Source organism: Pipra filicauda, unplaced genomic scaffold, assembly GCF_003945595.2.
Source record: "Pipra filicauda isolate LSUMZ 115617 unplaced genomic scaffold, ASM394559v2 scaffold241_size1546129_pilon, whole genome shotgun sequence".
In the NCBI taxonomy this organism is placed as follows: Eukaryota; Metazoa; Chordata; class Aves; order Passeriformes; family Pipridae; genus Pipra; species Pipra filicauda.
Window position 1 is genome coordinate 833,411 of NW_024104356.1, and position 14,748 is coordinate 848,158.

A 14,748-nucleotide genomic window follows, 5' to 3' on the forward strand; every position below is an offset into this window, starting at 1 on the left:
TCCCCCGCTCCAGAGCCCTCAGGTTTGGGGATGGAGGAGGTCGGACACCCTGGATTCGATCGCGGCGCAATCCACTATCCCCGCTCCGACCCTGCCTCGGTTTCCTTGTAGCACCCCCTACTCACCCCTAGCCCTAAATGGCAACGTGTACACACAGTGGGGACTTCTCTGCCCCTCTACTAGTCCTCCTGGCACCCCACCAAGCTTCTCCTCTTCCTGGGAGCCTGAGGACACATTCAGGGACACCTCACCCAGCCCCCTTCCAGTGGGGTCTCCTCCCCGAAGCCTGCCTGGCTGATGCACCATGCTGTGGGCACTGAATTACCCAGGGGAACCTCTCCCTGCAGAACAGCTCGAAATGGCCCTGGGCACCCCCCTCACCATGGGGCTTGCACAGGGCAGGGGGACAGGGTGCACCCCACTGGGGACCACACATCCTCCATATACCCATCGGGGTGGTGCCAAGAGGAGCTGGCGACAGCACCCCCAGATGCTGCCATGATGACATGCTGGTGCAGGGCAAGGATCGTCCCCACAGGGCAGTTGCTGGTGCCAAGCGTGGGCAGTGGCAATGCCAGGCCTGGGCACTAATTGCATTTGCCTTGGGGAGGCTCCTGACAAGCAGCCGCACCAGAGAGGGGTGCAGGGAATTCGGGTGGTTCCCCACACTTCACAGCTGTCCCCCACAGCTCTGTCTTGCACCTAGGAGGGGCAGAGGGCTGGCAGGCAGAGGGGGCCAGGGTACAGCCCCCCCACACCAAGCTCCAGGGAGGTGACATCACTGCTGGCTCCATGGTCCCCCACCCTCATTTAATTAGCAGATGGCCCCCGCCCCCCCCGGTGGGCAGCACCAGGCCTGTGCAGGGCCATTAGCTTTATTGGCTGTGCTGAACCAGGGCCAGGCCTCGTTAATTGAATTGCACTTGCGCCAAGGACGGGCGAGTGTCTTCTGGGCCCCCCCAGCCTCCGGCATCCCCACCCTAGCCCTTGGCTGGGGCAGAGGCGGGGGACTCTGCTGCCAGGGTGCTGCTGTGGCACAGCGGGCAGGGGCACATTCCCCCCACAGGTGTTGGGGTGCTGCCCGTGCAGTGCCTGGCACAGGGCACGCGGGTGGGTGCAATGGCGGGCACACACATGTGTCTGCAGGCACACATGGTGCCATCTCAGACTTGTGCACACACCCGCCACACATGTAGAGTTTGTACCCGCACAGGCATCCCCATAGCCATGCATGCACAGCCAGAACAAGTGTGCCATTGCACACATGCCTGCACACGCATACAAGAGCACATGCATCCTCCAGGCACAGTGGGCTGATGCTCCACTTCCCCCCATCCCCCCCCACCCACACTCCCATCCTATGTGGGATTCTGCATCCCATGCCCACAGTGCCACACACCGGAGTGGCACAGGACAAGAGGGTCCTGAGGAGGCTGGCATCACCTCGAGCACTGTCACTGCCTCCCCCATCCCTCCCAGCTGCTTGAGGGCATCTCAAAGCCCAGCACCCACCAGGAGCCAGGAGGGTGCTGGGAGGCCCAGGCTCCCACTCAGCATCACTTCCTACTTTCACTTTGGTGCCGAGCGAAGCCCGGCTGGGGAGAAGCAGTTGGCCCCCAAGACACCCGGGTGGCACAGGTAGGGGCAGCGTGTGCTACAAGGAGGGGTGTGGCAGAGGGCAGGATGTGGGCATCACTGTGGGCATCCACCAAGCCAAATGGTGGTGGGGAACGGGATGGCAGTGAGTCCTCCTGGACTGGCAAGATGGGTTGGCATCACCCCTAGCTTCCCCCCCTCCAAGGGTTTTAGTCCTCAGTCCAGAAGGAACCCACAGGACAGGGCTGACACAGCACGGGGGCCAGGCACCATGGCTGAGGGGTAACTGCTGGGCTGGGGACTCCCTAACAAGGGGGAGCCTTGGTCAAAATGCTTGGGGGAGAGTTTGCACCCTGGCTCTGGGCATAGCCTCCCTGTGTGGGGCAGATGCCAACACAGGGCTGTGGTCCTTGCTGGGGGAGGCAGTGGTCCTTGCTGGGGGGGGTGGACAGGGGCTGCAGATCCTGTGGGGGTCTCTGTACCCAGGGGCCATTGGCACTGGGGGGTGGACTCTGTGCCAGAGAACTACAGTTCGCTCTCACCTTAGCCCCATGTGCATGCTTGTGAGCTCAGTATGGGTCCTTCCACAAAAATTGCAGGATGGTCCTTCAAAGTATTCCCAATTCCCACTCTCATGGGAGGACACCAGGGTCCCCCCAGACCTGACACTGTCCTTCCTCTGTCCTCCACAGAAGCTGCCTAGGGGGACCAGCCTTGCTGACCCTTTCCCCAGAACTGGCACCCTCCATAACAGGGAGCTGGGTGCTGGGGGCTAAGCTGCAGTGCCTGATGTGATATGGGCCGGGTGGGTGGTGGCTCCTGCGGCCTCACCGACCTCCCACACTTCCTCCTGGCCAAGGTACAAAAGGAGAAGCAGGCAGGCACAGCGTGGGCGCAGGACACTCCAGCGTGCCCCCAGCACTCAGCGAGCAACTCGGGGCACTCGAGCTGCTGGCCACAGGTAAGGGGCTTCTTTTCCCCGGGGAGATTGAGGCATGGGCAGAGTGGGCAGACGGGAAGATAGTTCATCAAAGGTCTCTCAAGGGCACTGGAATGGGAACCGAGGCATCCTGAGTCGCGTGTCCTGCTCCGTCACTCTGCCGTGACAGAGGGCACAGGGGAAGGCACACGGCACTCACTCACTCTTAGGCATGCTTGGACATGCTTATGCACAACCCTCCTGTGAGTGCACACACACCCTGCCATGCACACCCCCATGCACACACATGTGTTTCCCCACACCACCCAGACACCATCCACAGTGACAAGCCACAGATCTGCCACCTCCATGGGCTCTTTCCTTCACCCTGTCCCCAGGCTGCCACCCACCGCTCCCCAAAATTACTCCGCTGCACTGTGCCCCCCAGCTCCCCACCCCATGCCCACAACACCCCCAAGACCTGTGCCAGCCCCCCAGGCAGCATGCTGTGCCACAAGGTTCTGCTGAGGGAGGGCTTAGTTTGGAGGGGCTGCTTGTCAGGAGCTGTGTGTCCCCCTTCCCCAACCATCCAGGAGCCCCCACACTGGTCATGATGTGAGGGAAGCGAGAGCAGAAGAAAAAGCAGAGCTTCCCCTGTGCCAAACCCACATCCTGAATCCTGAGGAACAGGGACAGGGACAAGGACAGGGACACACTAGGGATGAGCCATGCTCAGCCTCAGGAACTCCCCAGGGAATGGGAGCAGAGGCTGAGGACATTTTGGGGCAGGGCACATGGACAAATAAGGGGGTACAGGATACACCTTTGTCCACCCCATCCCTCCTACCCCATGCAGTGAGGGTACATGGGCAAGGAAAGGGAGTGCTTACACCCACCCCCTCTCACCTTAACAGCAGGCAGGTCTGGGGTAGAGCTGAGTGAGGACAGACCCTGGGACAGAGAGTTTGGGCGTGCCAGAGGACTGCCAGCCTGGCACTTCTCATCACTGCCCCTGCCTTTGCAGATCCCTGTGCAGAGCCATGGCGGGGGACGGGGAGCTCAGCCGTGTCATCAAGGACTTGCAGAGTAAGTGTGCCAGCCAGTCCCCTGCCAGCGTGTCCCCTGTATGGCACATTTCACCCTGGCTGTGCTGGGTCCTTTCTTGCATCCAGCCCATGGGCAGCGGGGGTGTCACTGTCAGGGGTGCTCCAGAGCATACCAGTGCCAACCCCACCACTGCTGCCTGCTCCTGTCGTCGCTGCCAGTCCCTGGGGACTGGCAGTGCCCAGCGGATAGCTGTGCTCCTTGCTCCCCCTGCTCCCCTGTTTCATCCTAGGGCAAGTTCCTCTTTCTCTTTGGAGAAAAGGAGGCTCAGGGGGACCTTATGTCTCTCTACAACTGCCTGAAATGAGCCTCTTCTCCCCAGTTACAAGGGTTAGGACAAGAGGAAATGGTCTCAAGTTATGCCAGGAGAGGTTTAGGTTAAATATTAGGAAAAATTTCTTCACAGAAATGCTTATCAAACATTGGAACAGGCTACCCAGGGAAGTGGTGGAGTCACTACCCATGGAGGTATTTAAAAGACGTGCAGATGTGTCACTTCAGGACATGGTTTAGTGGGGGACTTAGCAGATCTGGTTCTCAACTATACTGGATCTTAGAGGTCTTTTCCAACTTAGATTCTATAATTCTGCCATTAGAAATCCCTGGGTCCAGGAGTTGTGAGGCAGTGGAGAGGGGGATGGGATGGGATGGGAGAGAGTACCCGCTGTCTGCTGCCTGAGCAGTGCCATGCCAGCTCAGCCCTGCTGTCCTGCAGAGACCGTGGCTGAGCTGAACTGCAGCTACCGGGAGCAGAACCTGCCGGTGACGGATGGGAGCCGGGAGCTGCACAGCCTCTGTGCCCAGCTGGAGTTCCTCCTCCAGGTACTGCTTCTCCTCTGTCCCTGCTGCTCCGCACCTTAGTTTCCCCTTAGGCACAGCTAAGAGCAGAGGGGACCCTATGTTAACTGTTCGGGGGGGGTGGTATGACCCCAGACAGCTTTGTCTGGCCCTGGGCTGCCCCAGCCACATGAGCACCTGGACCAGGCTCTCCCTCATCCACGTGTGTAATTGCATGTGCTGCAAAAGGGAAATTGAGGCATGTAGCCAGTGAAGAGAGGACAGCCAGGGGACACCCGGACCAACCCTGCTGGGGCAGCTGGCTGGATCCCAGCCTCACAGGGGACAGGTTGGGAGACAGGGGACACCTTCAAACAAGAAACTCCAACCTTTTACATCTGCCAGTTCGACCTCAAGGAGAAGAAGAGCTTCTTTGGGCAGCGCAGGGACTATTGGGACTTCTTGTGCCAAGGCCTGGCACGGTGCCGGCAGGAGCACGAGGGTGTTCACTTCGTCACCTCCCTGGACAAGGTGGGCATGGGCTGGTGGGATGCCTGGGGACTTGTGCACATGCACGTGCTTCTGCTTGTTTATGGGTGCACATGCACTTGTGCACAGGTACACACTCACTTGGACACTGAGGATTCACCCACTGGTGCTATAAAGGGTTTTCTCCACTCTAGGGTCCCCACTGCCCCCCAGCCATGGACTTGAGGACCTCCTTTCCCCCTGCATGGGCTGGGGGGGAGGTGTGTAGGGGGCAGACTGGTGTGACAGGGCTTGATAACCCCTTCTCCCTCCCAGCTGAAGACCCCTGTGGGCAGGGGCCGAGCCTTCCTGCGGTACTGCCTGGTGCATCGGCAGCTGGCAGAGTCCCTGCAGCTCTGCCTCCTTGACCCCGAGAGCCTCCGGTGAGAGCAGGGGCACAGTGAGGGTGGGGGACATGGCCGAGATGGGCAGTGCCCTGCAGCACCTGGTCAGTAAGGGTGCTGCGGGCATATGTGCCCACCCAGGGCATAGAGGGGTGCCTGAGCCTGTTTTGTGGTTGCAGCGAGTGGTACTACGCCCGCAGCCCTTTCCTGAGCCCCCAACTCCGGGCGGAGATCCTGGGCAGCCTCTATGAACTGGACTGTGTCACCTTCCACCTGGCCCTGCACAGGGACGACCTGGACACCGCCTGGCCCATGTTCTCTGAGTGAGCCTGGGGACACCGGGACACGGGGGCATTGGTGGCACCAGCAGTGTCAGGGGCATCAGAGGTACCTGAGGTTCAACATTGCAGAGCAGCATATGGGCATTGTCCAACTTCCCTGGAGCCCACGTGGCACCCCAGAGGTGCCAGCCCTCCATACATGGCCCCAGGAGGGCACAGATACCGGCACCAGCACACACACCATGCCTGTGCCTGCAAACATGCCACACACATGTGTACACACACACAGAACCATCCTCTGCCAAGTACACCCCCAGGCACAGGTCTGCTGCAACACTGTGACACTGTGACATCTGACACACGGGGGCACATGTGTGTGCTTGCACACCCTTGCCCTCCGGGCAAGCTTGCAGAGGGACACCCATGAATGCAGCTGTTCCAGCACACTCACAGCTGTTCTGTTGCTCGCACACTTGTGTGCACGCACTGCCACAAGCATACATGCAGCCCCAATGCCCCCCTGCAATCACCACAGGGGTCTCTGGGTGCCACCCATTCTGTGGGTTCTCAGGCTGGTGGCACCAGCATCCCTGGTCCCCTGCCACTAGGTGCCACCTGGTGTCACCAGCCCTGCTGCCCTTTACATCCCCGAAGGTTGGCTGTGCACAGGGAGCTCAGAGGGAGGATGGCAGTACCGTGCTCACCTTGGGGGTGACCTGGTGACCCCGAGCCCTGTGTCCCCTCTAGGTCTCTGGTACGGCCCAGCTCGATGACCAGGAGCAGCCCAGCAAAGACAGCTCCGCAGACAGACAACACCAGCACTGGGGCACACAGATGGCCCGATCGCATCGTCCATCCCATCGTGGCACCCTGTGGGACACCAGCTCACCCATGTCCACACACCTTGTCTGCCCTGCAGGCAGGGGATGTAGAGGTGGAGGACATGGAGATGGAAAACACGGAGATGAAGAAGGACATGAAAGAGGAGGATGAAGAGGAAGTGGAAAAGGATGAGGACAAGGATACAGAGGAGGAGGTGGAGGATGTGAAGGTGGATGTGGAGGAGGACATGAAGGAGAATTTGGAAGAGAAGGATGAAAAGGAGTTGGAGGAGGATGAAAAGGAGATGGAGGATGTAGATGTAGAGGAACTGAAGGATGTACATGGCTCTGGCAAATCACCTCAGCCTGATGGTGCCAGGGAGCCTGGCACTACCCCACTCACTGGCATGAGGTGCACGCTGAGTTCTCCATCACTGGTGCCCGGGCAGCCGGGTGGGATGGAGGTATCCCTACAGGCACTGGTATCCCAGCTGAGGGCTGAGCTGGGTCAGCAGGAGGTGGCAGTGCAGGCACTGGCAGCACGGCTGGCACGGGCAGAACTGCGGCACCAGCAGCAGGAGGAGGGCAGTGCCCAGCGGGCCCGGCTGTGGGCACACGAGGCTGAGGCACTGAGGGAGACCAACACCTTCCTGGAGCGGGCACTGGAGACAGTGGTGGCAGCAGGGTGCCCGGGGGCACTGGCGCAGGCACAGAAGGAGGCACGGGGCTGGCAGGAGGTGGCAGAGGAGCGGGGCACCCAGCTGGCTGAGGTGCTGGCAGAGGGGGCAGCACTCGCCTCCCGCCTGCGGGAGTGCCAGGCAGCACTGGTGGCAGCAAGACAGACAGACATCCTGGGGCATGCTGGTGCCCAAAATGAGGTGGCCGTCGTGGAGGAGGTGCTGCGGCAGGCACTGGAGCTTGCCTGTGGTCCCCAGGAGCCCTCACTGGACCCCCAGGCAGAGGGGGAGCCCAGCACAGCTGCCAGCATGGCCATGGTATGAGCAAGGTTGAGGGAATCCTATGGTGGGGTAGGGGTTTGGGGTCCAAGGTTGAGCTGCCACTCTCCCACAGCGCTTGGCCAGCCTGGCCACTGCAGCACAGGAGGAGACATGGCAGAGCCGGCAGCAGCTCCAGGCCCAGCGACAGGAGGTGGCACGGCTGCAGGAGGAGCTCAGCAGGTTGGGCAGGAGCCCCCACTTCCATCACCCACCACCCCACAATGGGATCCCCCATCTCCACCTGCCACATGGTTTCCCTTGGGACCCCCAATGATTTCTCATTGGACACAGGGGAGCAGCAACTGGGGATGGGCAGGGGGAGGGAGGGAAGGATTTGGGGAAGGATGACTGCAGGGAGGGGTCAAGTTGGAACTGACAGGTAGGTGGAGGGGTGGGTGGGCAGAGGGGTGGAGTGATTTGGGGTGAGTAGATGGAGGGAGGGCAGGAGGGATGAATTTGGGATGGATGGATGGAGACGGGATGGTGGATGGAAAGACAGAGGGATGAATTTTGGGTAAGTAGATGTATGGGTGGGTGGGCAGAAGGCTGGGGGAATGGGTGTGGGGAAGGATGGATGAACAGCGGGGAAATGGATGGGTGGCTGACTCAGCAGATGGCAAGGTGGCTGTGGGGAGGGGGACACAGCTTGGGGATGGATGGGCATCAGAGAAAAGGAGGGAGGGAGGGATGAATGGATGAATGCATGCATGCATGCATGCATGCATGGAGAGATGACCAGCTGAGAGACAGGAGGACCATCTCCCCGCTGCCCCGTGCCAGGGCCCGGCAGGACGGTGAGCGCTGGGCATCAGCGCTGCAGCGGGCACAGCGGGAGGCCCTGGAGCGAGAGGCCATGCGTGGCGCCGAGCAGGCGCGGCAGCAGGAGCTCATCCGCGACATGAAGGAGCGGCTGCTGGAGCTGCTGCGGTGAGAGCCCCGGAAACTCCATGCAAGGGCAAGGGGGTCCAAACCCCTTTGCCCAGAGGAGGGCACCAGAGCCCAGACAAATACAGGGCTGACCTGTCCCCTCCGGCAGGGAGAAGGATGCCCTGTGGCAGAAAACAGAGGGCATCGACACCCCCACTCCCGGCCCGGCCCCCCGTGACACAGGGCTGTGCTCCCGCTGCCACAAGGATTTCCGCCTCCTCTCCCGGCGGTACAGCTGCAGGTGGGCTATGGAGGTAACTGGGGGATGGCATTGACACAGCACTGGGATGGCACAGCTCTCACCACCTGCTCTCTCAGCAGGCTGTGCCAGGGCAAGGTGTGCCATTCGTGCTCCATGGACTTTGGCAAGAAAGGCCGCTGCTGCCTGGTTTGTTACCAGCAAAGGCACCCACAGGCGACATGAGCAGGGACCGCATCCCTGGCACTGTTCCTGGGACACCTCCTGCCCTGGCTGTCTCCTCTCAGACTTACTGGGGACCCAGGTGTCCAGGGCCTTCATGCAGGTCCTGCTGCCCAACATTTCAGGTTTGAGATCTGTCTTTCTCGTGGCTGGTCCACAAAAATGAAAACAACCCATTTCTGTTATCCCTGCGGCTCTCATGTTATCTGTCAATCGTTGCCAGATTGACACCCAGGCTGGGTGTGGGGTGGGGGAATGCTGGCATGGGGGTGTTCAAGTCCTCCAGGGGGTGTCCTGCCTGTAGCCAGGCTGAGCCTGCCTGCCCTGTCCCACAGCAGGGAGGGAAGACAGCTCTTGACCAACAGCTCTGGCTTCCTACCACGCTGCGAGGAACCACTTGGGCAAGCGGTTTCTCAGATGCAAAAGTGATGGGCTCAGCACCCCCACTGACCCTGCTCAGCCTCAAGTCCCTGGGGCTCCCTCCTGGGTGCCAGGAGACCCCCGTACCCACCCATGAGCCAGCACATGGGTGACACGCATTGATGCCCCCATGGTTAAGGACCCCCAGGAACCTGGATCAAGGGCAATGGAGGAGCAGTATGGGACCCCTGTGAAGAGATGCTTAGGAGTGCTGGGGTAGGCATCCCGATGCCTGGCACACAGGGTGGCAGGAGAGTCCCCAGCAGGGTCACAGCCCCCTCTTCGGCTCCTCTACCCCAGTCAAATGTCAGCCTCAGTTGCCCAAGCCCGGGCGGAAACGTCCCGTTTGTGTAAGGGACAGGTTCCCAGCCCTTTGCACAACAATATCCTGACACTGTGGTGTCGGGGGGAGAAGGGGGTGCCTGGGGTGCTGGCACCCTTCAGGCAGGGATCACAATGCTGGCTCAGTTTCAGTGAGGGGCTGCTTAGGGATCTTTCAGCAATTTGCTCTACTGGGGCTTGGACTGGGGTTGGGAAAGGAATGGCTTTGTCCCCAGGTGGGACAGACTCCACATGGAGACCTCTGTACAAGGGAAGTGCTAGGACCTGGCTAGGTGGCTGTAGGGAAAAAAACCTGGGCTTGGGCCCCTTCTGGGGTTTTACAGGATGCCAAACCCTCTGCAATAGTCTCTGGGGCAACAGCCCTTCCCTGTCCTGGAAGCAGGGTTACCTGCACTCCGAAAGGCTCAGCTGGCACCACCATTCTGGCACTGTCCATGGAGATGTGCCCTGGCCCTGTCCTGCTGTCTCTTTTCCTGTGGCAAGGAGAAGCCAGACCTGGGTGATCAACCCACTAACTCCTTTATTGCTGCATGGTCGACGGCCACAAACACCATCCCCACAGCAGGCTCTCAGAATCCCCAGAGTCACAGGTTTTGTCTCAAAGAGAGGGGAGGGTGGGCAGCACTTGGCATCACTCCTCTGGCAATGGAATCCTATCACCTTGCCACCCAAGCCCCCTTCCAGCTGGGGTCCAGCATCCAGTGGTGGCCCTGCCCATCCCCATAGCATCACCACCCACGTTCCAGGGGGCTGGATGAGGATGCTGAGGTGTGTAGGGTGCTGGGATCTGCTGGGAGTCACGAGGACTGGGTACCAGAAGGGCTCAGAGGGTGGTGGATGTGTTGCCAGAGGTGGAGGCATAGGAGGCACGGCCGTAGCGGGCAACAGCATCCTTGCTGATCAGCCCACGCTGCGCCAGGATCTTGAGGAAGCTGTTGCGAAACTTCTGACCGATGAAGGCATAGATGATGGGGTTGATGCAGCTGTGGGCAAAGCCCAGGACCTGTGTGACAGAGAGGGCCGTGTTGATGCGGTTCCTCCTCTCACAGGTCTCGGCGATGGCCCGTGTCCTCATGAGGGTGTCGCTCACCAGTGTGATATTGTAGGGCAGCCAGCAGACCAGGAAGACGAGCACCACGGCAAAGATGACCTTCATGGCCCGCTGCTTCTGAGCATTCTTGGTCTGCAGGAGGGTGTGGATGGTGACACCATAGCAGAAGAGCATCACCAGGAGGGGCAAGGCAAAGCCGAAGGTCTGCGGCAGCACCCGCAGCACCACCCGCCACTTGGCCGTATCCCCTTCACCAATACGCTCATAGCACACGGTGCCATTGTTGGGTGAGGTGAAAGCCTCACGGAAGAGCAGCATGGGCAGGGAGAGCAGCACAGAGAAGACCCAGATGCCCAAGCAGACAAACTTCACCCAGTGCCTCTTCTCAGTGGCAGCCCGGGTGGCATAGACAATGGCCAGGTAGCGGTCGACGCTGATGCAGGCCAGCAGCAGGATGCTGCTGTAGAAGTTGGCTTCCTGCAGCACGGAGATGGCTTTGCACATCACAGTGCCAAAGACCCACTCGTGGGCTCGGTAGGCAGCCCAGAAGGGCAGGGTGAAAGCAAAGAGCAAATCTGCCACGGCCAGGTTGAGCAGGTAGACGTCAGTGACAGAGCGGCTGGTGTGGCCGGAGGTCACCACCAGCACCACTAGCCCATTCCCCACTACACTGAGGATGAAGACAAGGCAGTAGATCACCACCACCAGGTACTTGTTGAGGACGGAGCTATCAGGCCGGCATGGGGCAGAGGAGATAGCGATGTCAGGCAGGGCCGTGCTGTAGTCATAGGTGTAGTTGTAGAGAGAGAGTAAGCTGGACAAATCCCCACTGAAGGACAAGGACTCCATTTTGTCTGTGGAGCACAAAATGGCATGAGTGTGGGGTGGCAGAGTGGTGTGGGCCAGGTGTGACAGCATCTCTGGGCCCCCTGGCATCTCCACTGCCGCCCAGGCGCCCTCCCAGGCACTCCACTGTATCCACACTGTCCTAGGTAATGGGCAGTGTTGCAGGCAGACACTGTCTCTCATACGTCCCCTTGTAAAACACCCCCTGCACCCCTTGGTTTCCTCCACTTTACCCCAATCCTGTCCCTTCCCTGACCCATGGAAGAAGGGGTTCCCTCACAGACTGACCACCTCTTCTCTGGTTGGGGGCCTCCCCCATCAATGTAGCATCACATATCTCTAGGAGATACCTGGCTTCTCTGGCAACTGTGGGGTCCCCTGGTTTGTGTGGGTCCTTCAAAAGCCTTCTGAGCTCTTTGAGCATCTCAGAGCCCAGTGGGGACCTCTGAAGTTCTTCAAGTACCCCTGGATCCCACCAGCCTCTCCACCCCCTCAAGTATCACTGCTGCAGCTGCCTCTCATGCCACCTCAGCCAGGCTGTGGTCATGGTGCCTGGGGCAGGCAGCACTGAAGAACATCTGAAGGTGTTTCATGCCCTTCTTCCCCCTCCCAGTCCTGTTCCTCCGTGAGTGGTTTCAAGCCTCAGACGGAAAGACATCACACACTTTGCAGGAGGCTTTGGAAATATTTCACATCTTTGGTCTTCCTGTTGCTCAGCTGGGCTCTGTCAGGCATCCTCATGTTCCCCATGCTCAGCCTCAATGGGGAAATCACAGGTGACAGTCACTTTTCCTGTTTCCTCACGTGTAGGAGACAACAAGCTTGCTCTGTTCCTACCTTCCCAGAGACCACTGGTTTTCAGCCTTCTCCCAGTATGGATATGGACTCCGGTTTCACTCCATTTTCACCCCTCTGCCCCATTTCTGAGCCCTCAAGCCCCTCCAGGGGGAAGAGGCCAGGACTGTCTGGAGGTGCTGAGTCCCTGCAGTGCTGGGGGGTTTCTGGCCCCAGACTGGCTCTGTTTGAACCCAAACCCTCCCTGGGACCAACTTTCCCCTTTTGCCTGACAGGAATTCCCTGCTGCAGCTGGGCTGGTGCCCACTGCCCAGAAAAATCCCTCCCTGGCTCTGCTGTCCCCTCTCCTGCAGTTTTCCCAGGATGGTAACCCTGAGGTGGTGATCCCAGGATGGTGATGCTGGGATGCTGATGTCCCAGCATGCCAGAGGACCACAGCCAGGAATGCTGCCAGTGTCGATGGGGAAGGTCCTCTTGACTGAGGCTTCCACAGTCATGGTGCAGAGCCAGACACCAGTGCTTCCCCTCTGTCTGTTTCTGGCTGCTTCTTTCTTCCTCCGCACTCCAAAATCCTACTGGTTCCTCCAGAACTGGGTATTCCCCCACTCATGGGTATCCCACAGCTGGCCCAACTGGGGGAGCAAGCAGCACACAATTTCCCCTCCTGACCCTGGAAGGGCTGGGGGACACTGGGGTGGCCCTGAGGGTCCCAGCAGGGAGGAAGGAGGGACAAACCATGGGGATGCACCCTCCCGGCTCATCGCTGTGTGAGGAAATGGGAGCAAGCACTTTCCCCCCACGGCACCCAAGGCTGATGTCTCTGGGGATTATGGAGGGTTTGCACCCGAGACAAGCCCTCAGCACAGTCCTGAGTGCCCCCACCTCCTACCTCCCTCTCCCCTCACACGAGGCAGCTCCTTGGGCAGCTGGAGCAGCCCACCCTGGCCCCCAGCCTGCTCCACATGTGGAGGGGCTCAGACAGATGCTGGGGGGCTCTCAAAGCCCAAGGAAAGCCCCAACCTCCAGTGGAGAATCCCAGGGACTCACCACTCGCTGCTGTCACTGTCCCCTCAAATCTGGGGTCTTCTCTCAGTCCCAAGCTTTTTCTCACTGGGAAGCACACAGGCACTGGTTCAAATCCAGATGTCACCTCCAAAGGGCTCCGGAACAAAGTGTGCTGGGATGCAGCGCAGCACCCGACCAGGGGGTCCCTCACCTGCAACCGTGCTGTGCCACTACCCAGTGCCCCTTCCTTCCGCTGCCCTCTTTATGCTGCCTGGGGAGGAAGCGAGATTGCAAAACCTTCTCCCAGCATAAAGGGGAAGTGGTAGCCCAAGGGACCCTTCCCCAGTCCCCCCCAGGATGCTTTTCCTGGGCTAAGGGAAGCCCGCAGACCCCGTCACTCTCCTGTCCCAGGGTGTCCCAGGCCACCCCGTACTGGCAGTACACCCAGGGGTGCATTGTCACCCCTGCAGTAATGCCTCCTGGGGTTCTCCAGCTGGGGGTCCTCACCTTGTCCCCAGGCCCTCAGTGGGTGCGAGGCTCCGCTCCAAGACACCCCTGGGTGCTGCAGTCCCCCCAGGAGACTGGAAGCTCTCCGAGGCCATGGCCAGTGGGTGATGGCAGTGCCAAGCTCTGTGACTCAAGTTTCCCCATGGATAGAGCAAGGGTGGTACCAGCATTTTGGAGGGTGCACAGGTGAACTGCAGGGCTGGTTTGCCCCCTGTTGGGGGTTGCTGTGGGGGACCCCTCCCAAGTAGAGTCCCATTTCCATCTCACCCTAGCTGTGCCATGCCGAGCTGACTGACCCAAGTCGAACCATGCCATCAGACAGAGCTGTGCCCCCGTGCCAGCCCCACAGACTTAGAGAACCCCCTGGCTCACTCCTCTGAGTACCCCTGTTGCCTTTAGGGGAAACCTGCATCCAAGAGCATCCCCCAGGCACCCACATTCCTCTGGGATACCCACGAACCCTTGGAGCACCCCCATCCTCACAGCTTTCTGTGAGTACTCCCCACTTTTGGGGTGCCTTTCTTCCCTGGGGACACCGATACAGTTGTAGAGCACTATCATATCCCTTGGGTGTCACTACACACCCAAGGACACCCATCCTGGGGACACCCACCCTATTTTGGACAACCCCCAGCTCCAGAGCACCCTCACAGCCCCCTGGGGTGTTGCCTGTGGTCACCTCTCATGTTTCCGTGCAGACCTGAAATCATGGATTTCAGAAAGACACCTCTTTCCCCCGTGAGCAACCCCATATCCCTGGGGCACCCTATTCTTATGCAGACCCCCCATACTCTGGGGCATACCCACTACTCCCTGGAGTGTCCCTATAACCCTAGGGGAGCCCCACACTTTCGGGGACCTCCATACACGAGCAGCATCCCACAAGCGGGCGGGACATTTTTGGGGACCCCCCTACCATGCCCCAGGCGCACCCCAAATCCCAGCTGGGGGTGATCCCCATACCACGAGGGCCCCCCGTGTCCCGTCACGCTTGGGGTCCCCCCGGTGCCCCCCTTTCCCTCCCGCCCGGTGGGCACGGTCGGTGTGACGTCATGCGACGGGCGGG

At 60.1% G+C, this 14,748-nt stretch overlaps 2 protein-coding genes across 7 annotated transcripts; one reads left to right on the forward strand and one right to left on the reverse strand.

Moving 5' to 3' along the window:
- The first annotated feature begins 3,553 nt into the window (after window positions 1–3,553).
- Window positions 3,554–8,901, forward strand: RUFY4 (RUN and FYVE domain containing 4). Its single transcript, XM_027734710.2, has 10 exons — window positions 3,554–3,601; window positions 4,335–4,441; window positions 4,802–4,927; window positions 5,201–5,307; window positions 5,448–5,591; window positions 6,297–7,365; window positions 7,442–7,548; window positions 8,149–8,295; window positions 8,405–8,536; window positions 8,617–8,901. The coding sequence occupies exons 1-10, from the start codon at window positions 3,556–3,558 to the stop codon at window positions 8,717–8,719; spliced, it is 2,088 nt and encodes a 695-aa protein (XP_027590511.1). The 5' UTR covers window positions 3,554–3,555; the 3' UTR covers window positions 8,720–8,901.
- A 1,077-nt stretch (window positions 8,902–9,978) lies between these two features.
- On the reverse strand, window positions 9,979–14,715 carry LOC113995083 (C-X-C chemokine receptor type 2). 6 transcript variants are annotated; one of them, XM_039381846.1, is made up of 4 exons: window positions 13,683–14,715; window positions 13,387–13,446; window positions 13,218–13,280; window positions 9,979–12,132 (listed from the first exon to the last, which is right to left on the reverse strand). In XM_039381846.1, exon 4 carries the CDS (start codon window positions 11,556–11,558, stop codon window positions 10,302–10,304), a length of 1,257 nt encoding a protein of 418 aa, XP_039237780.1. In that variant the 5' UTR covers window positions 11,559–12,132; window positions 13,218–13,280; window positions 13,387–13,446; window positions 13,683–14,715; the 3' UTR covers window positions 9,979–10,301. The 6 variants fall into 6 exon arrangements, with proteins under 6 accessions (XP_039237780.1, XP_039237782.1, XP_039237779.1 ...); XM_039381848.1 differs by having other exon boundaries at window positions 9,979–11,383; window positions 13,387–14,715; XM_039381845.1 differs by having other exon boundaries at window positions 13,387–14,715.
- Window positions 14,716–14,748: the final 33 nt, after the last annotated feature.